At 51.9% G+C, this 26,772-nt stretch overlaps 11 protein-coding genes across 11 annotated transcripts; 6 read left to right on the top strand and 5 right to left on the bottom strand.

Moving 5' to 3' along the window:
- Positions 1–194: 194 nt before the first annotated feature.
- On the top strand, positions 195–2,801 carry J4E90_002720 (uncharacterized protein; the record flags this gene model as incomplete). Its single annotated transcript, XM_051432296.1, has 2 exons — positions 195–662; positions 714–2,801. The coding sequence occupies 2 exons, from the start codon at positions 195–197 to the stop codon at positions 2,799–2,801; spliced, it is 2,556 nt and encodes an 851-aa protein (XP_051293718.1).
- Positions 2,802–3,143: 342 nt separating this feature from the next.
- On the bottom strand, positions 3,144–3,828 carry J4E90_002719 (uncharacterized protein; the record flags this gene model as incomplete). Its single annotated transcript, XM_051432295.1, has 3 exons — positions 3,144–3,312; positions 3,366–3,478; positions 3,592–3,828. 3 exons carry the CDS (start codon positions 3,826–3,828, stop codon positions 3,144–3,146), a joined length of 519 nt encoding a protein of 172 aa, XP_051293717.1.
- Positions 3,829–4,114: 286 nt separating this feature from the next.
- PXR1 (telomerase inhibitor) lies at positions 4,115–5,308 on the top strand (the record flags this gene model as incomplete). Its single annotated transcript, XM_051432294.1, has 3 exons — positions 4,115–4,137; positions 4,192–5,230; positions 5,282–5,308. 3 exons carry the CDS (start codon positions 4,115–4,117, stop codon positions 5,306–5,308), a joined length of 1,089 nt encoding a protein of 362 aa, XP_051293716.1.
- Positions 5,309–6,085: 777 nt separating this feature from the next.
- Positions 6,086–7,886, top strand: J4E90_002717 (uncharacterized protein; the record flags this gene model as incomplete). Its single annotated transcript, XM_051432293.1, has 3 exons — positions 6,086–6,131; positions 6,186–6,415; positions 6,465–7,886. 3 exons carry the CDS (start codon positions 6,086–6,088, stop codon positions 7,884–7,886), a joined length of 1,698 nt encoding a protein of 565 aa, XP_051293715.1.
- A 598-nt stretch (positions 7,887–8,484) lies between these two features.
- J4E90_002716 (uncharacterized protein) lies at positions 8,485–9,453 on the top strand (the record flags this gene model as incomplete). Its single annotated transcript, XM_051432292.1, has 3 exons — positions 8,485–8,503; positions 8,578–8,672; positions 8,752–9,453. The coding sequence occupies 3 exons, from the start codon at positions 8,485–8,487 to the stop codon at positions 9,451–9,453; spliced, it is 816 nt and encodes a 271-aa protein (XP_051293714.1).
- A 1,074-nt stretch (positions 9,454–10,527) lies between these two features.
- Positions 10,528–11,673, top strand: HIS1 (ATP phosphoribosyltransferase (ATP-PRTase) (ATP-PRT); the record flags this gene model as incomplete). Its single annotated transcript, XM_051432291.1, has 3 exons — positions 10,528–10,672; positions 10,726–11,385; positions 11,435–11,673. The coding sequence occupies 3 exons, from the start codon at positions 10,528–10,530 to the stop codon at positions 11,671–11,673; spliced, it is 1,044 nt and encodes a 347-aa protein (XP_051293713.1).
- A 1,417-nt stretch (positions 11,674–13,090) lies between these two features.
- On the bottom strand, positions 13,091–13,669 carry J4E90_002714 (uncharacterized protein; the record flags this gene model as incomplete). Its single annotated transcript, XM_051432290.1, has 1 exon — positions 13,091–13,669. The coding sequence occupies one exon, from the start codon at positions 13,667–13,669 to the stop codon at positions 13,091–13,093; it is 579 nt and encodes a 192-aa protein (XP_051293712.1).
- Positions 13,670–14,312: 643 nt separating this feature from the next.
- Positions 14,313–14,606, bottom strand: J4E90_002713 (uncharacterized protein; the record flags this gene model as incomplete). The annotated part of the gene is made up of 2 exons (XM_051432289.1): positions 14,313–14,524; positions 14,576–14,606. The coding sequence occupies 2 exons, from the start codon at positions 14,604–14,606 to the stop codon at positions 14,313–14,315; spliced, it is 243 nt and encodes an 80-aa protein (XP_051293711.1).
- Positions 14,607–15,077: 471 nt separating this feature from the next.
- J4E90_002712 (uncharacterized protein) lies at positions 15,078–16,509 on the bottom strand (the record flags this gene model as incomplete). Its single annotated transcript, XM_051432288.1, has 4 exons — positions 15,078–15,188; positions 15,239–15,760; positions 15,816–16,058; positions 16,132–16,509. 4 exons carry the CDS (start codon positions 16,507–16,509, stop codon positions 15,078–15,080), a joined length of 1,254 nt encoding a protein of 417 aa, XP_051293710.1.
- A 2,364-nt stretch (positions 16,510–18,873) lies between these two features.
- On the top strand, positions 18,874–20,092 carry J4E90_002711 (uncharacterized protein; the record flags this gene model as incomplete). The annotated part of the gene is made up of 3 exons (XM_051432287.1): positions 18,874–19,026; positions 19,097–19,508; positions 19,560–20,092. 3 exons carry the CDS (start codon positions 18,874–18,876, stop codon positions 20,090–20,092), a joined length of 1,098 nt encoding a protein of 365 aa, XP_051293709.1.
- A 4,616-nt stretch (positions 20,093–24,708) lies between these two features.
- Positions 24,709–26,653, bottom strand: J4E90_002710 (uncharacterized protein; the record flags this gene model as incomplete). Its single annotated transcript, XM_051432286.1, has 4 exons — positions 24,709–25,754; positions 25,878–25,968; positions 26,025–26,381; positions 26,483–26,653. 4 exons carry the CDS (start codon positions 26,651–26,653, stop codon positions 24,709–24,711), a joined length of 1,665 nt encoding a protein of 554 aa, XP_051293708.1.
- Positions 26,654–26,772: the final 119 nt, after the last annotated feature.

Raw genomic sequence — 26,772 nt, 5'->3', positions numbered from 1 at the left:
GCCACGCAAAGCCATTTTCGCGATACCCCTACCGCCGGTCGCGTGCGCCTCCCGACACCGGTGCTTGCACGCAACAGCTCGTCCCGGCGGCCCAAGCGACTAGCTTGTACTGGCACATTTGTAGAATCGCGTGGGCTCCCGGAGACGACCGTCTATACTGCGGATAGCCGCATGATGTGCCTGGTACACGGAGTATGACTTCCAGCCAGACACGTTCAGCTGCTACTCCGTCCTCTCCAGTGTCGAGCCGGTCGTTTCTCTCTCGGCTCAAATCACCCTTGACATCCAAGTCTCGCAACTACACCGAATTCTATATTCAATCAGATGACCCCCATCGCCATTATACGCCGGGCGACATTATCAGTGGGACTGTCATTATCAAGATCGTCAAACCCCTGAGAATCACTCATTTGGTCGTATCTTTGCACGGCTATGCGCAGGTTTTCAAGAATCCAAATACTCCCGGAGACGCTTACAAGAATTACTGCTCAACAGTCGGCTCTGGGAGAGGGAAAAAAGCAGTGAGCTACTTTGGCAATGGATTCGTTTCGCTGTTCGAGGACGAGGTTGTGCTTTGCGGCGAGGGAAGACTGGCTGAGGGTGTATACCACTTCAACTTCGAGCTCGAGTTCCCTTCCAAAGGCTTACCCAGCAGTATTGACGTGAGTAGCGATTCGTCTGCGGCTGACAGACTTACTAACAACCAATCACAGTTCGAGCGCGGAACGATATCTTACATGCTCAATGCTACCTTGACACGCCCCACGACTATGTCGCCGACTGCGTCATGCGACACAAAGGTCTACCTCACCGAATCGATCGACATCGCGCCCGTACCGCAATTGAAGCCCCGTGTCATTTCTCTGGAACCCATATCTAGACGAACACGCGCTAGGTCGACGCGGAAGAGGCCAATAGAGGAAACGCCGCATACACCCTCTGGTTCGGAGCCTCAGTCAGTGGGGCCTGTATTGGAAGCAACCAAGACCATCGATGAGACGGAGGGTCCACGGAGTCCCTCGCCTAGCGATGTGAGCTATGAGAGTCAAAGGAGTAGTGGAAACGCTTCCGGAACGGAGTACGGCATTCGCTCGATCAACACGGCTACAGATGGGTCAAACTCACAAAATGGAAGTCGAGCGACACTGAAAGGAAAGACAATCACAGCCACGATCGACGTGCTCAAGGCCGGCTTTCTCAGAGGCGACCAAATACCGATCAAAGTGACTGTGAATCACACGAAGCATATACGAAGCTTGAAAGGTATCATCATCACGTTGTATCGTCAAGCGAGAGTTGACATGCATCCTGCACTGCCTGTCGTACCAAACAGCAAAGGCGACAAGACCAAGTCAGAAGATTACTATCCGAAATCGAGGACTGGCCTGGGAGGCTTGTCTCTCTCGTCAGCTGGATCCAGTCACTTGTTCCGGAAGGATCTATGTCAATCTTTTGCACCACTTTTCGTCGACCCCAGAACGCTCATGGCCGAGGTGAAGTGTGCGGTGCGCGTACCAGATGAGGCTTTCCCCACAATATCAAACGTACCGGGCGCAATGATATCCTTCAAGTACTACGTCGAGGTCGTTGTAGACATACAAGGCAAGCTCACAGGCCTCGACCGAATGGTGTCCAACGCTGGGCTTGTCAATCTGCCTTCTGCAGCTGGAGGCACCTCTGCCATGACACGTGATGATGCCAGCGGCAGCATGTTCTCGACTTGGGGAGGCAACTTTGTCGACACCGATCAGATTCGCCGCGAGAAGGGCATCATCTCTGCTTTGTTCGAAGTTGTTATCGGTACCAGAGACAGCGACAGGAACGGCAAGAAGAAACAAATACAGGAACAGCCGGCTGATGACAATGGCGCCTACGGAGGATACAGCGACGAGCAGGGCTACGATCAGTACTACTACGAGCAGGACGAGAACGGGCAATACTACGATTACAACTACGATCCAACGTATGACGACGTCCCCGGATATGAACAGCATAGCGCAGGCAGGGCACCAGGGTTCCCTGTGCCTGCAGTTGTTCCTCAAGAAGAGCAGGGAATATCGGAGAAAGAACGGTTGCGACGAGCAGAAGAACGCTTACTACCTTCCCAACCGCCAGATGCTGCTGGATCCTCCACGCCTTCAGGAGGTGCTCAATATGGCATACCTGCATCAGCGCCTGTGTTGCCAGAAGATGATGATCCAAACCCTCCTTACGTCGCAGTAGCTTCATCATCTTCGACTTCAGCCCATCCTCCGCCCCCGTTCCGTGCGACATCTTCGCCAATGTTGTCGTCACGCATGACATCATCACCATCGTTACAGCGCCGTGTTACGAACATCACAGATGACGAGACGAGAACTATCCGAACCGAGTCCTCGCATACCATACATCCCAGTCGATCAGAGCCACCCGTTAATGGCGAAGACAACGACCCATCAAAACCACTACCGCCATTACCACCCCAATCGCCGCATACGGCACAAGGCTCCGCACCAGAGTACGTCGCTGGTTCATCATCACATGTCGAACCTACCGACGACAAGCAGGAAATGCAGCGACGTAGACTGGAAATGGAAAGAAGTGCACCGCCCACAGATCATGATGAAGATGGAGAGTCTTCACATACTCCTTCAGCGCCACCACTCGATAGAATGCGGAGCTTACAATTGGTACCCTCGGCGCCTGCGCTAAACGACGAAGACGAAGATCTCGTGGGTGCTGTACGCCCAGGTCGAAGTACGCAGGGTGCGCCGCAAGATAGCAGGCGGCAAAGCGAAGCCTTGCCGGAGTACCGGAGGTGACATGCATGACAATGGCGTTTGTGGTATTTCAGTCGTGACTATGCATAGATATGAGCGTTGCGCACAGCGGAACCTTATGCGGGAATCTGTTCGAAACGCAAGTTTACAGGAAATAGCTGGTTGGTCTACTCTTATGATATCCTTGAATTATATTACATTACTTTGATACCTGAGACCTCAACTTTGAGAAGACAATGCCTGCTTGTTCCGCCATGACTTGGTCTGTAGCACTCGAGACGAGATTCGTGACTCTTATAGTGGTGAACTGTCCCTGCGACAGGCCCGCAACATTTTGCGCATGCCCAGCTCACCACTTTCTCTTCGTTCCCAGAGTTCTAGGGCTCACTTCATCTCCCGTAGTCGGCGTTCGACGACTGTCTCGAGATCACGAGAGTGCGCGTTGTGTATCTTTTGCAAGCTCGCTAGCTGCCTGCCCATGGCGGTTTCGATATTGATCTTTTGGCCGAGAAGATCTTGGAGTCGTTTGAGCTGTGCTTGATGGGCTGCTGATCTGAGGTACTGTTAGTTTGTGATTGATCGACTTTCCAGGACTACGTTGCTTACGCCTCTGCCTCGTGCGTGTCGAAGACTGCATTGATAGACTCTTCCAACTCCTCTTTCTTTTTGTTGTAAGCTATACCTACATTCTTCTTCGACATGTCATGATACTTGCGTCGCTGCACATGAGGTTAGCCTCATATCTGCGACAACCGAATGACGAGGCGAGTGTGGGTCATAGACGTAAACATGGAGACGACAGTCTGCTGGTGATGGGCCCATCTCAACATACGTCGTCTACCATCTTCACCATCATTTGTTCCAGCGGACCATCGGAAGTGCGCTGCAATGCTTCTGCCTCATCATCTCCAGCATGTTCATCGTCGATCGTACTATTTCCTTGGTCTAGATCTTCGAGATCATCTGCTTCGTTGATGACCTGTTTCCGTGAATGCCTTGCGCTCTGGCGAGTTGTGGCTGTGGAGGGGCTTGTGAGTGTGGATTTCTTGGTTGTGCGCGGTGGTGCCATGACTGCTGTTGGTAAGTGCTGATGATTAGTGGTGTAAGTGAAAGTGGTGATCAATCGTTTTACCGAAACCTTCGTATTGCGAAAGTCGTTGTGGCTCAAGTGATGGAAACTTGCAAGTTAGAGGGTGAAAGTCGGAGGCTTGGATACGGCGAGGCATGGCTTCCCCACATGGATGGCGCCAAGATTCCGCGCTAGCGTGCATCCACAGTTTTTTCGGGCTTGTGTTTGCGGACTCCCGCTTTCTCTTCAACAATCACGAAATCGCTCAGTCTGTTCAGTGTTCAGCATGGGTCTCGCAGCGCCGAAGAAGTACGTTCGCCAGTTTGGCTCTGGCTGTTTCCTGCCAAACTAACGCCACACCAGTCGATCGAAGATCTCCAACGATCCCCAAAACACCACTTGGGCGAACAACACGTCGCGCTTCGGCCATCGCATATTGACATCGCAAGGATGGCAGCCCGGCAACTCACTGGGCGCGACAGACGCCTCCCACGCCGCTCACTATACCGCTGCCTCGCAATCGCACATCCGAGTATTCCTCAAAGACGACAACCTTGGCTTGGGCGCAAAGCGAGGAAGTGAGCGCGCCGAGAACTTTGGTCTTGCAGGACTAGAGAGCATTCTTGGACGTTTGAATGGCAATGAGGCGGAGGTCAAGAAGGAAGAGGAGAGGCGAGAGGAAATTGAGAAGAGGGCTTTTGTCTACCGGAAATACGGCATGATGAACTTTGTGAGCGGTGGTTTCCTGGTGGGCGACAAGATTACCAAGGGCTCGGATATCAAGAAGGAAGTGGAGATCAAAACTGAGATTAAGACTGAGTCGGAGAGCGAGGATGGCGCATCGGCCAAGAAGGACAAAAAGAGGAAGCGAGAGGAGCGCACAGAAGACGAGCCCAAGGTGAAGCGCAAGAAGAAGAGCATGGATTTGCGCGATGAAGCACGGAAGGAGGGCGACTCCTCCAAGTCAAAGAAGGACAAGACGGACAAAAAAGATAAGAAGGACAAGAAGAAAGACAAGTCGAAGAAATCAAAACGGGCATCTTCATCTGATGCCGAATCTTCTACCGACGACGCCGCCGCTCCGGCATCTGACCCAGAACCGCTCACAGACAAGGCACGGCGGAAGGCCGAGAAGAAGGCACGCAAGGAGGAGAAGAAGGCAAAGAAGGCACTGAAGAAGGCTGCAAAGAAGGCTGCGAAAAAGGATAGCTCAGACGACTCGAGCTCAGAAAGTGAGGAAGACGAGAGCGCGCCCACAACGATCTCATCAGTGCCTGTATCAAAGACATCTACGCCTGTTCCCGCCGGCCTATCATACACTCCAAGGGGCATGCATGCCGTCAGACAGAAGTGGATCCAGCAGAAGAAGGCTGCGACTATGGATGCACAAGCGATGAAAGAGGTATGTTTGCATTCCCATGGCTTGATGTGCTTTCCACTAACGTCTCCATAGATATTCATGATCAAGACGCCATCGTAGACTCATCCTGATGAACCGATCTGTACATGCATAGCGAGGAGTTATCAGGGTTTTTGGTTTAGCATGCACGTGCCGGGTTGTATTCTCAAGTTCCGAGCCATCGCGATAGAGAGCATAGAGATGCCCTGTTACACTACACCAAGTTTGGCTCTGATCTTGATCTTTCTGTCAGTCGATTGCGTCGCGTTGCATGGCGTGGTGTGGCTGTAAGCTTCGTACAACGGACAGTCGGAGCCCGACGATTGCGTGGCAGACATGGTCATGTCGGGCCTAATAGGGCTTTACATTGATAAGACTTTAATATTCCCCGCGTTTGAACCATCGGTCCTAGTATTAAGCCACCGGGACCCTCGTCAAGCTTACTGCGGCTGTAGAGGACGGGTGCGCAAAGGCAAGGGGCAGTGTTGATATTGTTCGCGTGACTGCGCCCAAGCATCTGAGGTTAATGGGACATGACGGCGCCACCGGTGAGGACTGGGTTGCGTCACAGAGGAGAGAGGCCACTCGGGGCGATGGCGGGACATTTGTTTGTTGGAAATGTACCGGCAGCCATAGGGCGGTTCCAGAAACAGGGATGCAAGATTACCCCCGTCAGTTCCTGCATGGTGGAGCTGATCACTAGTCCGCCGCCGACTTAGCCCATGTATAATGACCTCGCCCGACTTTGGTACTTGGCCCGCCCGTTGAGCACGACGCCTCCTTGACGGCCAATTCCCTACTCCATTCACTCACGCTCACTTGCCACCTGTTGCTTTTCTTCTTCTTCTTCCACCAGGCATGGCAGCAAACGGCAGCATGCGCAGACGAACCGTCGACGCGCCCGGTAAGGCAATTGTTCCGATGTTGTCCAAGTCCTGCATGGCTAACCCGTACGCAGCGAGCCTTCACCCGCGCACATCGTCGCATTCCACCCAAACACCCGAACCCTCGCCTATAGATTCCATGCCCGCGCAATTGGCCTCTGACATGCCTTTCGTTTCCACATCGAAGCCGAACGGCGCGCCTGCGCTGCTCCGCAAGCAGTCGTCACCCATGATGCCTCCTTTCATGGTCTCTGCACCCGGCAAGGTCATCGTCTACGGAGAACACGCGGTAGTGCACGGCAAGGTAGGATCAATAGGACAACCAGGTCGGGACATGTGCTGACCGTCTGCAGGCTGCCATCGCCGCCGCCATATCGCTCCGCTCCTACCTCCACGTCTCGTTCCTCTCCAAATCGAATCGGACCGTTAAACTGCGCTTCCCCGACATACAGATGGAACACACGTGGAATATCGATGACCTGCCATGGGACAGCTTCTCCAAGTCAGGCAAGAAGAAGTACTACTACGACCTCGTCACCTCGCTCGACCCCGACCTCATGGCCGCCATCCAGCCCTTCATCGACGAAGTATCACCGAAAGCCCCCGAGTCGATACGCAAAATCCACCACGCCTCTGCGTGTTCCTTCCTATACCTCTTCCTTTCCCTCGCGTCGCGCAAAGTCCCTCCGTGCGTTTACACACTACGATCGACCATTCCCATTGGTGCTGGATTGGGCAGTAGCGCCAGTATATCCGTCTGCCTCAGCACGGCAATGCTGCTGCAGATACGCGCACTCAGCGGACCCCACCAAGACCAGCCGCCGCAAGAATGTGAGCTCAACATCGAGCGAATCAACCGTTGGGCGTTCGTTGGGGAGATGTGCATCCACGGAAACCCCTCAGGTGTCGACAATACCGTTTCCTCGGGCGGCAAAGCGGTTCTCTTCCAGCGGAGGGATTACGACAAGCCACCTCTAGTCATACCATTGCATAGCTTCCCCGAGCTCCCACTGCTGCTCGTCAACACACGGCAATCGCGCAGCACGGCAACAGAAGTCGCCAAGGTCGCCAACCTTCTCAAGGTGCATCCCGCCCTCACAGAAAACATCCTCAATGCTATTGGCCTAGTGACGGAATCTGCACACAAACTACTCACATCTCCCGATTTCGATGCAACATCTCCAGACTCACTAAGACATCTCGGTGAGCTCGTCACGATGAACCACGGGCTACTCGTCTCATTGGGCGTCTCACATCCCAAACTTGAGCGTATCCGCGAGATAATCGATCACACGGGCATCGGATGGACAAAACTTACAGGTGCAGGAGGCGGAGGATGCGCTATTACTATCCTTAAGCCCCAACCACCAGCCCTCACCAACGGTCATGCGAATGGCGCGCACCACGATACCTCATCAGACGAATCTGACGCCTCTTCCGAAGCGGACGGGGGCGGCGCCGCATCCGTAATATCCAACGGCACAAAGCTAAAGTACAAGATTCTCGACTCTCTTGAGGTCAAATTAGAGAAGGAAGGCTTCGAGAAGTTCGAGACGACGCTTGCTGGTGACGGAGTAGGTGTGCTTTGGCCTGCTGTCCTACACAACGGGAATGAAGAGGAAGGCGGAGAGGAGATTGATCAAGAGAAGTTCCTTCGGGCCGAGGGCACAGTCGGTATCGAAAGACTGGTCGGCGTGTCCAGCTCGAAACGAAAGGGTCCCAGAGAGGTTAGAGAGGGTTGGAAATTCTGGAGACCCTGGGAGGTTCCCGAGTAGTAAACTCGGGTCTTTTGTTCCAAACAACTCGTCTGCTTCCAACATGTTCTGGCAATGTCCTGGTTGGGTTCGAGTTTCATCTTCTGTTCTTGTTTCTTTGTTGTTTAGCTAGATATAGGGATTTCATTGTACTTGAAGCCTTGACAGGCGTCAAGGAAAAGGCTAAAGAAGTAATGTCTTGTAGATATGAGATGGCTGATACAATCTGGCTGCAAGGCGCCTGCGGCCGAAGCATGGCCTAGCGTGAGCAGGACAGCAATAATGGAATCTCAGAGTTCCTCATGCATCAGTTCATTGTACTGCGAGTTCTAGTCTGCGATCCACCTACAATAAACACAGGGTCGTAGCGAATTGAGGTGTGCATGCAAAGAGTGAATGTGGCGTACCATGTGTGATTGGGCAGCTAATTTTTGGTAGATCAAGCGAGCCACGCGCGACACCTGCAGAAGCCCAACCATTGTCTTGCGCCATAGTCAACCTTTGATCGTTTCCTTCACCCACACCACTCGCCCATAAAACCCTGCGCCGCCGTCGGAACCCTTGGATACATTACTCCCAACAACACAAAGCCCATACCTTTTCACAAATAACTGCAACCATGGCACCAGGAAAGTGGGGTACGTCATGTTCGCTGCCACTGCGCGCGGTTCAAGATGGTCATGCAAAAACTTGGGACTGACATGTTCTGCAGACGACGAGGATGAGGGTAGCACTCCTCCCACATCCCCACAGGTGGCTCCTATCGCGCGCCGCAGCAAGTTCGACGATGAAGAAGAAGACGACGATGTGCGTCAGCCCACCATGCCCCGCGCTTGAATACTTCAAGCCCCGCCACGACCAAATGTACTGACATTGGACACAATAGGTACTAGATTCATGGGACGCCGCCGAGGATTCCGAAGTCGAACGCGAGAAGGCAAAGAAGGCCGCCGAGGCAAAGGCTAAGGCGGAGGCAGAGGCAAAGGCGAACCACAAGTCCAAGGCGCAAAGGATCGAGGAGCACAGGCAGGCCGCGCTACGTCGGCGGCAGATGGAAGAGGATGGCGAGACCGACGAAGAAGAGACTGAGGCTGAACGCCGCGAACGAATGCGCCAGGCAGAACTCGACGCTTCGCGCGCCCAAGCTGAGGAACTCTTTGGTGACCTGAGCGTCGCCCCCAAGGCCCGTACTGGCAAAGCCATCACTATTGCCGACGAGTCCGACCCGGGCAACGCCATCGACCTCTCCTCCCTCGCCATTTTCAACCCCAACACCAAGGACCAGTTTACCAAGCTCCGGGAAACTCTCACACCTCTGATTGCTGGCAACTCTAAGAAGGGCCAGTACTCGCTGTTCCTACAGGAGTTCACCAAGCAGATTGCTAAGGATCTGCCGAGTGAGCAGATCAAGAAGATTGCATCTGGTCTGACGACACTGAGCAACGAGAAGATGAAGGAGGAGAAGGCTGCTGAGAAGGGTGGAAAGAAGAGCAAGGCTGCAAAGACCAAGACCACACTCAATGCGAGCAGAGACGTCGGCGTCAGGGCAGATACCAGGGCATACGATGACGACGACTTTGGCGAGTAAGTTATGTTGGAGCCTGTCTGGCTTTCACAGATGCTAACAAATTATAGTGACGACTTCATGTGAGGCATGACGAGGCATCCCATGCATACGCCTTTCATATTGGAGTTCATTCCTCATCATTCAGTTTGGAGTCGCGGTTGGTCATTTCAAGGAGGATCAAAAGGGAAACATGCGTGCATGGCGTCTCGCGCTTGACGTGTCTGCTTCACGGTTGTGCTTCGAGATGAAGCGACATAGGTTTAATGCATATGTAGTGCATTATAGATAGACGCGCGTAGACAGTAGATGTCTGGTTCTTACAATCTGAGCATGGTATCTTCTCCTACCCAATGTTGAAACATTCTACACCAACAGCATAACATTAGTGTGGTGACACGTGTATCAGCTCTCTTCCACCAGCGGTGAATACAGGAACTGGAGGTACTACTGTCAGCCCACAGTCCAGACGCGATAGTGAGCCATCTTGAGATTGAGTTGGTGCCGGCCAATGCCGCTTCGTCAAGCTCCGACGCATCGCAACGCGGGGCAACTTGTGTTGATGGAACGTCATTCCGCCAAAAAAAAATTGAACGCGCCAGTCAGTCACGGCTACCAAATTTCCTGCACCAATTGGGATGATGTGAGCCAGAGAATTCCTAAGCCCGATACCATCGATATGCGCGCTCAGTTACTATGCTTTTGAGGGCTCACAGCCATTGGCGCATTACACGTGTAGCTCTTACCCCTCATTGAGTCACTCATTCGAGACGCGCCTCAATCTTGTACACTACAAAACGACACACACATCCACCCACTTGAGCCCACATATCTGGTCTGACGCCGCCCGCGCACTTAGCCCTCACCACGGCAGCAAGCCCGCATCCAATTGCAAGTGCCGACGTGGGACTCGTGGCCTAGCCCGTAGCAGAATTCCCCATTCAAGTCTTTGTTAGAGGGTGCACAGCGCGCGTCTGCATACTACAAACCCTAGCAATTGCGTGCTTGATTCATAGCCATGGATCTCGTCAACTCGTATGTTCCGATTGTTTCTTTTCCCCATTCTTTTTCCTTCTTCTGATAGCTTCTTGTATGACCATGGGGTACACCAACGGAAATGATGGCGCAAGTGAGATCGAGCGCATCGCGCAAAGAGCGCGTCAGGGCAGCAGGAGTCTTCCGTTCATGACTGACCTTTTGGGAAACAGCTTGAACGACCGTCTCCTCTTTGCGGTGCCTAAGAGTACGTCGCCTACATTACTACTGGCTGGACTCATAGGCTAATAACCATCGCAGAGGGCCGCCTCCACCAAGCATGTCTTGACCTTCTCCACGGTTCGGACATCCAGTTCCACCGACACTCCCGTCTCGATATCGCACTCGTCAAGAACCACCCTCTCGCTCTCGTCTTCCTACCCGCCGCCGATATCCCGACTTTCGTAGGAGAAGGTCGCGTAGACTTGGGCATAACCGGGCGCGATCAAGTCGCAGAACATGAGTGCGTTGCACCACCGACTGCCACCAGCGGCGTAGAGGAGGTCCTCGATCTAGGTTTTGGAAAATGCAGTCTGCAGGTACAAGTCCCCGCGAAGGGCGACCTAGCCAAGCCAGAGGACTTGATCGGCAAGAACGTTGTCACCAGCTTCACCAACCTGGCTGAGCAGTACTTCCGGAAACTCGAGGCCGAGCAAGCTGGAAACACAAACGGCGAAGCCAATGGCGATGCGAAACTCAAGACAGTCATCAAGTACGTTGGCGGCAGTGTTGAAGCGGCATGCGCATTGGGTGTCGCGGACGGTATTGTCGATTTGGTGGAGTCAGGAGAGACAATGCGCGCTGCAGGCCTCAAGGCCATCTCCACAGTCGTCGACTCCAGCGCCATCCTCATCAAGTCAAAGCACCCATCAGATCCCAAATTGGTTGAGCTGATCACCGCTCGGATAAAGGGTGTCATCAGTAAGTCGCATCGACTTCCGCATTCATTAGCAGAACTAATTTCTCGCAGCTGCACAAAAGTACGTTCTGTGCACATACAACATCGACCGATCGAAACTCGATATCGCGCGCAAGATCACCCCCGGACGTCGCGCCCCCACCGTCAACGCGTTGGAAGAGGATGGCTGGGTGGCTGTACAGGCTATGGTGCTAAGGAAAGACATCGCTATTGCCATGGACAAATTGACGGAGGTCGGGGCTACCGATCTCATCGTAACAAAGATCGAGAACTCGAGAACGGGTGATTGAGCGACGCATGGCGCATGGGATCTGGGTGGATACACTGGTCTACATTTCCTGCGCAACAGATGCGTTTGTTAGAATGGAACTATGTAGAGAGCTTTTAGTATACTAGCTGGATAGCCCGCTCCTTGTATTTGTAGCTGAATGCTATGGAAGTACAAGCGCCGTATCTCTCGTGTCTAACAAGCTTCGCGTGGTGGAATATCCTTATGAGGTCTGCCATGAAGTCTCGCATGCTTACCGCACGTTTGCGGATCATGGACCTCTGTTACCAAACTGGCCAAATTGTGGGTCGCGGTCTAGACGACGTAGCAAGTAGTTCGGCGCTAAGTCTCGCAGGACCCTACTCACAAGATCATAACTGCAGCTTAAGACTGTCCGTATCGTGAACACTGTTGGAAGCGTGGCTGCTCAAGCTGTTTTGTAGCAGCGATGAAACGAGTCTATAAATTTTATGATTTGGCAAACCTCCATCAAGCATTCTTGGTCCAACGGTAGGATAATTGCCTTCCAAGCAATTGGCCCGGGTTCGAGTACGTTCTATTCCTCTTCCACATCATCCAACATCATTCTAACAGCCTCTCCAGCTCCCGGAGGATGCATAACATCCTTCTCCACAATTGCGAGATGATCATTTTTTTTTGCTCAGACATCGTCTTGACGCTGAGACGAGTCAGCATGCGACGCATAGAGATCATGTTTTTGCCTACGCTTAGAGCAGGTGTGCGATGCTGCATGTAATGCAAGGTTTGAGGGAAGGACATGCTTTCGTTGAGGATATAAGGGTGAAGTCGTTCTGAATAAGGTAGTAGTAGTTGTTGTGGATATTGATACCCACGCGTCTCACAATGGCTCTCCTCGGTACACATCAGTGGTGTCATTTTAAGCACATCATGTAGTAGGAAAGACAGCAAAACAACACACACGATGCGCCTAGTGCGAAATTCAGTTCATTGTTTAACACGTAGAACACTAAGAGTAGTTCAAAGATCAACGAAGCATCACCATCGACATTAGATGGTAAAAAGCGATGAGTTCGATAGCCCCCGTGTCGACCCCAGCGACGGTCCAGTCGGTCTAGCACTATCTCAACCCGAGGTGTTGGTCACAACTTGGACATTGGATAGTGGACATTTGATAGTGGATAGTGAGTTGGTACCAAGGAGACTGTGCCAAAGACCAACCAGACCATCACCAAAACCGGCACGGGGAATAATGTAAACTTGTTACATTGCGATGAGCTACATACAAACTCCTAATACCACTGTCCGACCAAGAGAGTGAATGCTGCCACCATTACAAGCACAAAACTGAACCAAAACACTACAATAACCCATCGCAAACTCCATTGCTATGCCACGCTCGCTGATTCAATAAAGGAGGGAAGTTGTCGTTCAAAGTCGTTCGTTCAGGCTGCTTCGATCTACTCAATGCTGATCTTACGGGGCTGAGGAGCCTGAGCCTTGGGAACAAGGATGCTCAAAATACCGTTCTTGAGACTAGCCTTGACGGCTTCCTGGTCGACGCGAGCGGGGAAGGCGAAGGAGCGGTGGAATTCTCCGACTGAGCGCTCGCTGACCCAGTACTTGGCCTTGTTCTCGTCGTGCTTGGAGACGTCCTTGTTTTCGGACTGCTTGGCGACCTTGTTGGACTCGCTGGGGTCGTCCTCAACCTTGGGCTGAAGCTTCTTCTGCTGGGAAGCTTCACCGTTCTCGATGAAGCCCTGAGGGCGTTGACCTTCCTCGCGGACGTGCTCGTGGCGGCCCGAGATGGTCAGGGTGTTGTTGTCGGTCCATTCGATGTTGATGTCCTTTTGCTCGACACCGGGGAGTTCTCCGTGGAGTTCGTAGCCCTCCTTGGTTTCCTTCACGTCGAACTTGGGAGTGAAGGACCGGACGTTGGTGAATTCGCGGTCGAGGTTGCGGAAGGCTTGCCTATCGTACTCGTCGAAGAGACGGAAGATAGGAGCGAATTCCTGAGTGAATCGTGGGAAGAGAGACATTGTTGCTGGTGCGTTGGAAAAGCGTCGAGTGGTTGTGATCGTAGGCTTGGTGATGCGGTTGAGTTGTCGAGGAACTCGTTGGATTGTAGAGCGGATTGATTGCATAGAAGACTCGTTGTTTGTTGTTCTGATGATGAGCTTTGAGAGACGCCTCGAAGGCTATATATACCCGAGAGATGAGTTTCTGGAATGATCGCACTGCGGAGAGGCATTGGTGTTGCGTCGACGACGATGCTGCGAGAAGCCTCGGAGATAGCTCGGGGAGTTTCTAGAGCTTTCGAACACGACGTTTGTCGTCATGTTGTCGTACGCGATCAGACGAAATCGTGAGATGAGAAGCTTCCAGCTCTTGCCGGGGGAAACTATCATGGCGATCTCCCGGTCGATCCTGCTTCGGTGAGGGGCGAGTTGGCACTAGAAAGTTCGGGGTGGTGGCTCAGACCATATCACGTGATGCCCGCGCTCGAAGTATCCAACGCCTTGGGAGCGACATGTGAGGCATCTGCTGCACAAGGCCCGTGTACCCCGCAATTCGGTCATGTATTGCGTGATGTTCATCTAACAGGTTGTATCACGGTGACGTTGGGTGCTCGCCTACTGGTGCGCCGCTTCGTTCTTCGTTCCTTGATCCTGTATTCCCCCGCTACCTGTGGATGTCTCGGATACCCGGCTCAGACCATGTCTCCAGCTGATTTCTTCCTCTTCGAAGCAGATATTCGATGGTACCGAAGTCCTTCTTGCCGACATCCCGGTGCTTATGGAACTCGGATCTGGAGCTACTCGTCAGCTGTCGCAGCAGGTCGTTCATTTGACTTGATCGCACCTTGCAAAGTCCCGGAAATGCGACTGCGTCTCCTATAATTGCGTGAGTAGGTGTTTGTAACCGTAGTGTTGTAATTGACATACCGTTGGTTTCTGCTTCACAGCTCTTAGGCATTGTCGGTAGAGAGACAAGACGTCTTTTTGAAGTCCCGACAATCGTACCATCTCGGCCAGGTAAAGATGTCGTAAGCAACTGAAAAGACACAAGATGTATAGTCACGCACGTTGGCGACGTTGGGATGCAAGAACGAATGGCGGCGAACGAAGCCAGAGCCGAAGGGCCGCGCTCCTAAGACCGAAGAGGTTAGCTTGATTGATGACGATTTCGATGATGTTGGATCGCTTCCGCGCATCGTAGCATGCTCAAATGAGGACGACAATACATTCGAGATGTTTGCATGTCTAACGAAGTTCATGGGGGCACGCAATATCACTGATCAAAAACTTCCACACGCGAAGATCGCAAATACACCATGAACACAACGCAAATTCCCTTGGTAATGTAGTATTGTAAGATCGAAACTGTGTGTGGGTGTGTCGCATGCTTCGTTCACTTTCATCTAGGTGCCGTTCCGCATGGGGATACTCATGGCGCGCTGATGCTTTCAAGTGGACTCAGCTTGACCTTGATGTCATGCGGCCATACGAACCATTGTTTGTGTAGATCCCATTCCTTTTCTGGATCCTCAAGCTCGATCTTTGAGACATTAGCACTCACATCCACACCAAGAAGAAGTCAAAACGTACCTTATATCTTCCAAATACTGTCGCAACCACCTTGTAGACCTCTACCAGTGCCAAAGGCTTACCAAGGCAGATCCTGTTGCCTCCTCCGAACGACATGTCTGCGTCTTTCATCCTCTTGATCCTGGCCTCGTACGCGCCAGACTCTTCGCGTTCACTGTGCAGCCATCGCTCCGGACGGAACTCATGGGGCTTCGCACCGAAAATGCTCTCCTTGTAATGAAGGACCCATGGATTCACACCGACAATTGTTCCTGGTGGCAATGTCGTTCCGTTGGGCAATGCAAGACCAGTTGCAGGGACGACGCGCTCGAGAATATGACCTACGACGGGATGCATACGGAGACCTTCTTTGATGCATGCATCCAGGTAGGGTAGCTGTTCGATGCCAGTATATGATGTAGGGAAGGAGAGACGTGCAGAGAGGAGTTCGTTGACGAGTCGTTCTTTGGATGCTGATGACTTGAGGATGTGGTAGAAGATACCTTTTATCACAATGGCAAGGGTATCGGCACCGCCCAGAATCTACAGGAGCGGTATTAGTTCTACTCACGCCACAGCGCAGCCATGAAACACTCACGTTGATGATCATGTATCCAATAACCTCATTGTCGGTGACAAGGTCCGGGAACTCTTTCTTTGCTTCGAGAAAGCCATTGAGAAAGTCCTTCTTTCCGTTTCCAAGTTCAGGGTTCTGCATACGCTCCATGAAGCGCTCGACGGAGAAGCCGGCAGCAACGGAGAAATCATCGAACTTATAGAGCGAGCGGGGCCACTTAGGGTTCTTTCCGAGCCATTTGTCGAGGGCAGGCATTTGGCCGACCTATCGAATTTCAGTAAGAACTTTTGCAATGGTAACAGTTATAATGAATTTCTTGACTCAACGTAGGACGTACCACTGAGAAATAGCGCATGACACGTTCAGCGGTTCCAAGCATATCGCCAACATCCATACCCTGTTCCATAAAGCCAATACGCTTGCTCCAGGTCATATCACCCAAGAAGTCCCATGCGAAGAACGAGATCCAGTCAGCAATATCGCACGTCTGGTCCTTGTTGGCGCCTTCCACAAAGCGGGCGTCCAGTTGACTGCATAGGGTACGAAGATTGTCGTCCATAATACTCTCGATCTGGAGAGCATTTTGAAGACTGTACAGCTTTTGAACTGGCTTAACATTCTTGGAGTGGAACTCATTGCTGCGCGTACTGAAGATGTTTTGAATGAGATGCCCATCTTGTAGGGCGTCGTTGATAGACCGAAGGAGGGTTAGCATGATCCACTTCTAAGGACGACTGCCTATATCTTACGTAGTAATCGCTCTATTGTAATGTCAGCAGTCGTTTCAACAGCAGCTGTGTTCCATGCGCTGACCTTCAAGTACGTCCCACGAGTGTTGTAAATAGTTTTGATCAGACTAGCATCAGCAACACTAACGGTATTGGGACCGAGACGAACGATATCGCCATGCTGTTCATGAAGTTTCCTCTGGGTCTCGATATGAGTTTGCCCATAATGATTGAGGAAACGCCAGATATCCGAGAATTTGGCTAGAAAGGGACCGGGAATAGATTTGAGCGGGGATTGCAAGTAAGCCAGAACGTATCGAGTGATGAGAAGGACTGTTCCGAGGCCGATTGCCTTCACGAATAACCCTGCCAATGCCATGTTGTCACTTAACTCCGTACATGCAATGTGATTCTGAAAAGGAAAAAAGGACACAACCCCAGGAGTGGGAAGAGGATTGAATATGGTAATGCAGGTGACAAGGCCTTCCCGCTTCAGATTGTTGCCAATCACCTAGTAGCCGCATGTTCAGGTATCGGTCTAGCATATGTACGAAGACGGGGCCAGAATCGAGTCCCCTTCGCTTGGTCGCCCTGGTGTTGGTGAAGCCAAGTCCAACTTGCCCTGAGCGAGGCAAGGCGCCGCTTGCGTACAAGCATGGCGTGTATTGCTTTTTCCCACCACCTTTTTATCGCAATCCTAGGCTTAGCCATTGGTCGTACCAGCCATCGCGAATGTCGGGGAAGCGGTCCCTTGCACTAATGACGGAGTGACAGCGGGAGGTATGGAGTTTTACGGTTCACGGGTACTAACACAGGCTAATCATGTGGGGACTGACCGGGCCCTGCAGAGCAGGTGTGAGGCAGGTGAGGTTCGCTCCATTTGCAGGTCCAACCGCATCAAGCTCCTATGTTGGATGCGACCTCGGGATGCATCTCTTGACAGTCCCCGGAGAACGGCGCAGATGAACACGCTTATCTGCGTTCCACAGTCCTGGAAAACTGCCTCGTAGGATCTGACTCCTTCGCTCCTTCACTCCTTTCCGCACGCCGCTGCTGGTTAGACCGAGGTTGATCCGTCGGATGTGCGATTGAAACGCCACTAAAGATCGCTTAGCCGAGTCTGGTGTGGCCCACAGCTGACCCTCACGATTAGTAGTGCGGGCAACGGCCCGTCACGGAAAGGCCAAACGTTCCTGTACAACTTCAGATCATCGAATTCTGCATGCAAGAACAAATTTTCGCAATGCCATTTCGAAGCCACTTGCGTAGCATGAACGATCCAAGGTTTCGCGAAGGACATGGCCCAGTTGACTAGTGCACAGCACCGCATTCCAGAGACGGGATGTTACGAGATTCAAACCGGATAGGCATCCACATTCGGGGACAGTGGATAACCGGTAGTCGCATACTCCGAGCTTTGGACACTCATTGGTCCTGATACATTTAGCTTCATCGCTGAACGGTGAAGGAACACCATCCTACTCCACCTGAGCGCTCAACCTGGGCCAATCTTCATCACGCGGATAACTGGCCCTCAGCGAATCAGACGAAGCGGACCCATGAACAACAGGTCCTGTTGGACCGCAGGTTGTTGCGCAACCCGCAAGCAAAAGAAAAAGCATTTCATCTCTTCCTTCGTGCTATGCAAGCTGCAAGATACAAGACAATTTGACTCATGAAGCGCCAACGGGGTATCTTGCTCCGGTAGTTGCGAGGGATTTGTGATCAACACCTCTCCTGGGTATGCAGAATGAATTACTCTGGGAAGAAGTGAAGCAGAAGACGGGAACTAGTTTGGCGGCAAAGTAAAAACAGTCTACCAACGTCAAGCTACACAAGGATTCAACGGAGGACTGCTTTTTTTTCGAGGCCTCGCATGCATGAAACCTCACTCATAGCGCCTCTCTGCAGGGTAATGAGAGCGACAAGAACGGCAACAAAGCTTTGATACTATGCCTTGTTTGATTGCCTATGCAGGTCCCGAGAATTAGCGGTTTGTTTTGGCTTGGAAACCCGGCCCCCCTTCAGTTTCCCATAGCCACAACGGGGTTGCAATGATGCGCTCGGGCCGTAGACGTACATGCAAGTATGTTTGCTCTTCAGCATGGGTGTCTTCGAGGTCACAATTGAGGTTATAGATGCGTCAGCCTGACATTCCTTGCCACCACTCGAGTCGTTGATCTGAACATAAAACCTTTTGCGCAGAGCACAGGGCTGCCTTCAGCTCATCCATAATTGTCTCTTCTTTGGACACAAGCCTACACGCTCATCAGCGGCACACTTGAATAGCAAACGACGAGGAGAGAGGCCCCTCCCAGGTTTTCAACCATACCCTGATACCAGCAATCAAGATGGGCAAGCCAGCGGATTTCGCGGACATACTCAATGGGGTGATGTGGTCTCAAGTCGTCCTTGGCACTGTGCTTGTTGCATTGCGAATGTACACACGACAGTATATTGTGAGAAATCTCGGCTGGGACGACGTACTGATGTTGGTCAACCTGGTACGTTTACACCTCTTCACAAACTTCAACTTGGTGGTTAGTCAAACGCTCAAGGAACTAACTTCCGAAGGCTACCTTCATCGGTTATGTTGGCTGCGTGTCTGTTGGCATCACCTATGGTGTTGGCAAACAGACGGCCGACATTGTACGACTCGACCTCAACTACTCCAAATCGATCATGTGGGAAGCCATCGGTCAAGGCATCTGCATCATGGGAATAGCTGCCTCCAAGGGTTCAGTTGCACTGTTTCTCCTGCGCATTGTTCTCAAGAGATGGCACATTGCTATCCTCTGGTTTTGCATAGCGAGTACGACAGTGCTTTGCATCATCACAACAACGCTTCTGTACACTCAGTGTGTACCATCGGCGTTCTTATGGGATCAGACTATCGAAGGCGGCTATTGCTGGCTGAACTTCACCGAGGTCGGTCTAACGATGGGCGCTTGGTCTGCAGCTATGGACTTCGTTCTCGCTCTCCTTCGTACGTTACCCTGCTGCGTACCACTCCAGAGTAGACACTGACCCTTTTTAGCTTGGCACATTATCATGGGACTCAATATGAAACGCAAGGATAAGATCACGATCGCATCTGGTCTTTCTTTGGGCATTTTTGCCGGTGCCTGCTCCGTTGTCCGTACCATTGAACTGCGATCCATGTCCTCAATGGAGAACTATGTGTACGACACCGCGAGTATGCTTCTTTGGTCTTCCACCGAAGTATTCCTCACGATTGTTTGCGCGTGTGTCCCCGTTCTTCGGCCACTTTACGTCCGCATCAAATACGGTTCACGCGGCGACTCCTCAGGCCAGAACTCCTATCCACTCAAGGAGTACTCCAAGTCCAAGAGCAGCCGTGGTATGGATGGAAGTAGGAAGTCGGATAAAATATACATGGGTCCTGGGGAAAGTGTTTTACAGACAACAGTTCGGATGGGGAGTGATACAGCAAGCGAGGAGACGATACTCAGGGAGAGTCATGGGAACAACGCTTGGAACCATGAGCCGAAGGACCCGGGCGATATCACCATCACCACCACTGTCACTTCGAGGGACGATTTCGTATGAACAAAAGCGATTTGTGTAGATATAGTAGTACTTGCTACCATCACATACTTGATAGAAGTTACTTACTTGTAACGTCACGAACAGGCCGAACACTTTTGCAATGCTCAATCATTGTGTTCTCATATTTGTTGTGAGATTGACAGTAGGATTATCGACAACAATACAGCTACTGACAACTTGCTTGGAAGTGTGCGTCGATGTACTACAGCGTGTAGATTTACGTTGAATAGACTTACCGCCCCTCACTTCTTGACGGAGAAGTACATCTTAGCAAACATGCATTTACAGCCCTTGAAGATTTAAGCCCACCGAATCACTGTATGCACGTAAAGACTAAGAAAGTTAGAATGCTCTTAGTATTACTCAACACCACGGGTAAGACCCCGCTCATGAACGGTAAACGTCTTTTTTTCGATTGCGAACGTCGAAGGCGCACGAAATTTGCTTTTGCGCGGAGCGCGCAGAGGGTCCGTGGCAGCTGACAGCCGTAGATCTCCACACCACCATCTAACACCATTCCGACAAAAGCATGACGACCGATCTACTAGCAACTTGCAAGACCCCTGATATCTCTGAGAAGTGTCTGATTCAGGTTTCAATGGGGTTGCGATTATGGCTCACCTGCATCCCGAGGGCGTTTCGCGGCCCCGCAGTTTTGCCCTGCGGAAACTTGCGGGGGTCATGGCGCTGCCGCTGCCGTCGCATCACTCTTATGTGCAGATCCCACTCTCCCCTCTTTGATCTTGCTTTTCAAACGCGTTATTTCCAGACACGCAGGAAGTGCGCTGCGACAAAGTCTGAAAACGATACGTTCCCCGCCAGCTCATTATGTTATCCACTCGGAAGCAGCGACATCCGTGCCTACCTAGTTAGCTCAAGGGGCTTCATGGGCTTCTGGACGATGAACGCAGAAATTTGCTATACGGCGGCGCATATACGGTGCGCTCCTTTTCTTTTGCTCGCGCAAGATGCAGATCGACTTTCAGATCATCCGCAGTTCTACACAGATGGGTAGCACTCTTTCGTTAGGACGTTCTTCCTGGGCCGGATCCAATCTCACTTGAACATTCAACGCAGCATCAGATCTCGTATGCTTTTACATCTCGAAGTAATTGAGCGCCGCTTTCGATAATTTTTGTCAGCGGGACCAGTGACTAGAAGGCGTGGACGAAGAGGTGGATATGATGCATTCCTTGTTTGCTCGCGACTATCAATGCACGATGTAATCTTGGAGTCAAATGAGCAAAAACGTTCAGCCGAAGATCGATAGCGACAAGGAACCAATGATAACAGAAATCCCCATTACCAAGGCTGCTGACAGAAGGCAATCCGATGCCGACGAGACCACAGGTCTTGTCACGAAGACTTTGTCTCTTTTGCTTCATCGCAAAACCTTCATCAGTGGCGTTGCCATCATTGTGAACCTCCATGTGACGGTCATTCATTCGGCGAAACCCTCACAGTGCAGAGCATACGGTTGTGGGCCACTTCAGACGCTCTTTCCGACAGTTCGACCGAGTTGCGACCAAGGTTCTGAAGGACTGAGCCCCACATCCTTCACACTACAACCCTCTTTGTCCGTCAAGTCTCGGGAGCCTTGCGATGGGGTATGGTTGGAGAAGGGTGTGTTGTGCATTTCGATATAGTGGTCTTCGTCATGCTCATCATGTTCGTCCTGTGTTCCGGGCTCAACCGTGGTCGACACAGAGATTCGGCGTCGCTCTATCAATACGTCAGCATGAACTCTGCCCAACGCATGTCAATCAATAGCACTGATTAGACATTGGATCGTCCGAGGATACTATGGAGAGTCTTACTGCTGGCTGACTTCTGTCGTTGCAGCTCCTCGTACTCATGCATGGGAAGGTACGGGACGCATTTTTTCGGAGTGCATGCGCGAGATATGGGCGAGCCACCTGCTGTCCCGCTTTCTGTATCTCTTGATAAATCGATGCTAGTAGCTTTAGTCATCGTCGTGAGGATGGGCCCGTCAGACAGGGCGTTGTGATCGGTGAGCTCGAGGCTATGAGGCCAAGGTTCGTCCTCAGGCATATCAAGATGGGCACCGATGGCGTCGAAGTCGGTTACATCGATGATTCTCTTTGTGGCTGGAGGCTGAGACCTGGCTTGAACATCGCGACGGTATTGGTCCTCGCGGGCTTGGATGCGATCTGGATAGATGTCCGAGTCCCCGCTCCTGGAAGACATACTGGCTACATGTGGTGAGATTATGCAGGCCGAGAAGTGCTTGAGTGGAAGAACTGAAGGTGAGACGAAGGACCGGTGGCAAGTTTCCGGCAAAGCGAAAGGATCATCGGTCGGGATAAACAAGAGCGGAGAATAATGATATTGCCTGTTGAAGCCAGGTATAATTCAGTATGTTTATCGAACCGTCAAAAAGACTGGCTAACGACGAGTATATATATAATCACATCTTGTGGTAGGCTGCGCGATGTGCCGTGGTCTTCCCCATCATCATCCACAGTCAGTTTCGCTCCGAGTCTTGCCTGTCAAAATGCACCAATGCAAATCAACTTCCCACGGAATCACCAACAACAGATGCATAAAGTCGGGGATGCCGTAAAATTATCAACTAGAGCCGAGGCTTGAGAGTAGAGTTATCTTCCGTACCGTCTTCAAATGCTCAAGCTTACCGCATGTGATGAGCGGCTGTCTGACAACAACACGCTAGTACCTGTATGTTCCCGATTGTAAGGCTTCAACGGCGGCGCCGAATCAAGACGACAACGCCCTCGAAGCTTTGGTAACATGTGTCATACCCGCTTCAGACGTCACTATGGTGGCTTCGGCTGTCTCCAATCTACCGGGCCAGCGGTCGGTCCGCGCCAAGACTCGTGTGGATGGCAGTAATCATCCATGGGGTTATCTGCTTGTACAGAAGCCGCGGCCGGCAATTTATGGGCACGTAAGATGACATCAAGAAAGCTTTGAATTCTTGGTTATTTAGCGTAATGAGCGCACCATGGTCAGTCCTTCCTAATAGCGCGTGGTCGGCAGTGAGGTGATGCTTGAGGCATTCACCTCTCGAAACTACCCACTAGTGGATTTGAGCATGAGTCTGCAAGCCTCGCATAAGTCTACTGCCCTGTTTTGTTGAAGTGCACATGCAAATGGCACGATGGTGGTGCAGTTCATCCGTCCCGCCGTTCCAAGCCCATCGCAGCGGGTGGTGGCTGCATATGCAAAGATACATGGGTAACACCGAGAGCGATCGGATATTTTTAAATCAGCTCTGCGCATGAGTGAAGACATCCGTAGATCGAAAGCAGCGAAGCAAAGATCGCAGATGACATGAGAATATTCGCGTGTTCCTCGTTTGTTACCGCAGGCCCATACTGGCGGAGAGATTAGGAGTACATAGCGGTGTAGTCAACATAATCTAAGGAGATTTGGTATGATTAAGCGGCTGCTACAGATACTTGAAACTACTGCGCTATGGTTGTGATCGCAGAGAACCATCGCTGCCAGCGCAAAAACACCCAAACGTTCCCCTACAGTAAACGACGAGTCGCGGGCGTCACCGCAAGTCAGACTAAACAGCGGTAAGCTTCAGGAGCTGTGACGTTCTTCTTCACCGGAAGTAAGCCTTGTGCGCCAGAAAGAGGGGTCAGTGATGCCGGACAGCGCGGTAAAATCCTATTTCGTATGGTTCAGGGAATGGCATCCCTACTCTTCATTGATATTGCGGTGTGTTTTGAAGTTGTGAGATCGATCGTTTTCTCGGACGTGTTGCAAAATACGGACAATGGTATTCCAGGAAAATCGACATGCCGTGTGACGCGGACGCATGCGGCGTCAACGAACCTCGTGCCAGGATTCGCGCACCTATCGCGGATGTTGATCCACACCCCACCCCGTACACCCCAGATAAATCTAATCTTACCCTGACTGCCGGATCGGATGCTGTATTTTTGCTAGACGATAAGACAACGCGCTTCTTGGGTCTCGGCCATCGCAGAGTTGTAGACCTCGATGACGCATTCCATCTCTTCACACCAGGAACTGAACGCACTGCGACCCTCTTATAACGAAAACCTCCCGAGATCTGTATGTGATGTAGTATTGAGGCCTCGCTTACACCGAGCGCTACTCACAGGGGGTCTAGCCTGGCGAGATGACTATCTGCAGCCACCACGAGGCGGGGTCGGCCTGTCCGACGCTGCCAGCCTTACCCGCACGTCATCACACAGCATCTATACAGAATTTGTCTGGGATACCAGAAGAGTACGATGCAAGATGCAAGTATGTCAAGCGTTAGGAAGCAGATCATATCGGCGACGGCGATTCCGAAGCTTCAAACCATCGCGCATAATTATACGTAGGTAGCTTCCTCCAATCGGTGTGCCGCACGGTGCGCGAGAACAGAGATCACAATGGAGCCATGGAAGGTAAGCGATAAGCAGGGCAACTTGGGCCAGGGATCGGAATTTGATCTAGATAGCTGGCGTCTGGAGTATTTCGAGTCGAGATGGTTTCCCATCGCAATGCCCACGGGTTGTTTCCAAGCGGCGTGACGTCATCGTCGCTTCCGCGAGCATCTCAACGACTACCTCACACCTTCCCGCGCAAGTGCACGCCACAGCGCGTCTTACATCCTACGAACTATCCGTCTCTACTCTTGCCGTGACCTTCTCTTTCTTCAATCCAGTGACAGTTTCCACATGATCCCTCCCCAGCACTGCGGCCTTGATGAAAAGACCTGCGACAAAACTCAAGAAAGCGAGTACCGTATACGTGATCCACATATTGCGCATCGCGGAGGCAAAGGCCTGTTTCGCAGCAAGTTCCCATGCCGCATTCTCGAACGTGGCAGGAAGCATGACATTCGCCATGGCGCTGTCGCCATCAAGTTGACTCAGTAGATTCTGCGGTAGCCCAGCGTCTCGAAGAAAAGAAGCCTGACCGTTCATCGAGTTTTGGAAGATGGTACCGCCGATGATGGTGGATATTGCGACGCCGATATTACGAACGAAAGATAGTGTCGCAGTAGCGGTAGCAACATCTTGCTGTTCGACCTGGCTCTGAATAGCAATCATTGGTGCCTCGAACAGTATCCCGGATCCTAGACCGCCGAGGATGACGAAACCTACCGCCTTTCCAGTCGATGTGTATGCGTCGAAGGAGATGAAGAGGCCGAAACCAATGGTGAGGAGCAGTGTGCCCACCCAAATGATCTCACGGAAGTGGCCAGTCTTGTGCATGATGAGGCCGCAGAGGACTCCGGCAATCGCACCTGTGACGATGAAAGGGAGAAGGAGCAGTCCAGACCGTAACGGAGAAGCTTCGAGGACGGCTTGAAAATACAGCGGCATATAGTACTCGCCTGCAATGAAGACGAAGCCGTGGAAGAACACGACGAGGAAAGCGGCGACATTTGTTCCCCGACGGAACACCGTCATGGGAATCAACGGGTACTTGGCCACTTTTGCCTCGCTGTAAATGAACGCAAAGATCATCACTCCGCCTACTACGAGTAGAGCGATGACTTTCGCGGAGTCCCAGGGGAAGAGCACGCCGCCGAAATCGAGACCCAAAAGGATCATGAGCGTGAAGCCAAGGAAGGTGAACATGCCGAACCAGTCCACGGCCCTGATACCATCGATGAAAGAGGTATGTTCGTGCTTAATGTCCAAGAATAGGACTATGAGTACGGCAGCAAACCCACTGATAGGCAAGTTGATGTAAACTGGGTGTTGAAAGGATCAAAGTTAGCGCATGTTCGTAGAGAAAGACGTGGGAAAGACGCGAGAGAGATGTCACTTACAGCACCATCTCCAAGTGACCAGACTAGCAAAGATACCGCCCAAGACCGGTCCGATACCACCAGCCAGCGCCCAGATGCCTTCGGTGAAGCCCTGCACACAAGAATTAGCCAGACCACTCCCACGATACCACCTGCCAAGCAACTCACCATCAACAAACTCCGCTGCCTCAAGCTAAACAAATCACTAATGCAAACATGCACCAACAGAATCAACCCGCCACCCGCCGTACCCTGGAACGCACGCCCGATGATCAATTCCTGCATCGTCTTCGCCGTCGCACAAACCGCCGAGCTGGCAAAGAAAATGGCAAGTGCAGCCAACATGATGGGCTTGCGGCCCCAGATGTCAGACAACTTGGCCCAGATGGGGCCTGAAGCGGCGTTGGCAAGCAGGTAGGCGCCGCCGATCCAGGTGTAGCCCGTGGCGCTGTTGAGGTCGCGGGATATAGTGGGAAGAGCTGTAGAGACGATTGTTGCGTCGAGGGCTGAGACGAAGAGGGAGAGCTGGGTGGTGGTTAGTGTGTTGCATGTGAGGGTTTTGTAGGGAGATTGGGCATTTCGTTCATCGAAGATGCCATGGAGAAGGTAAGTAGGTCCAAACTTACAAAAAGCGCAGTGATGATAGCCACCATTCTCAACCTACTCCTCTTTCCACTTTGGGCTTCTTCTTCGACGTCCATTCCTTCCGCTGCTTCCAATTGCCCTTTCTGTACCATGTCTACCTCGTCTTTCCCCGTCTCGGTTGACTCAGGTAGCCTCCGTATATCCATTTCCATCTCTTGCTGCATGGTGAATATAAGTCGGACCCCAAAAACGCGTGGTTGCGCTCAAAGTTAGGAACCACTATGTCGGGCTAATAATCAAATACGAACATAACGATTCCAAGGAAGTAAGC

This window comes from Alternaria incomplexa (genome assembly GCF_024043165.1).
Source record: "Alternaria incomplexa strain BMP 0042 chromosome Unknown scaffold_3, whole genome shotgun sequence".
Lineage (NCBI taxonomy): Eukaryota > Fungi > Ascomycota > Dothideomycetes > Pleosporales > Pleosporaceae > Alternaria > Alternaria incomplexa.
This window is presented reverse-complemented; position numbering and strand designations above follow the sequence as displayed.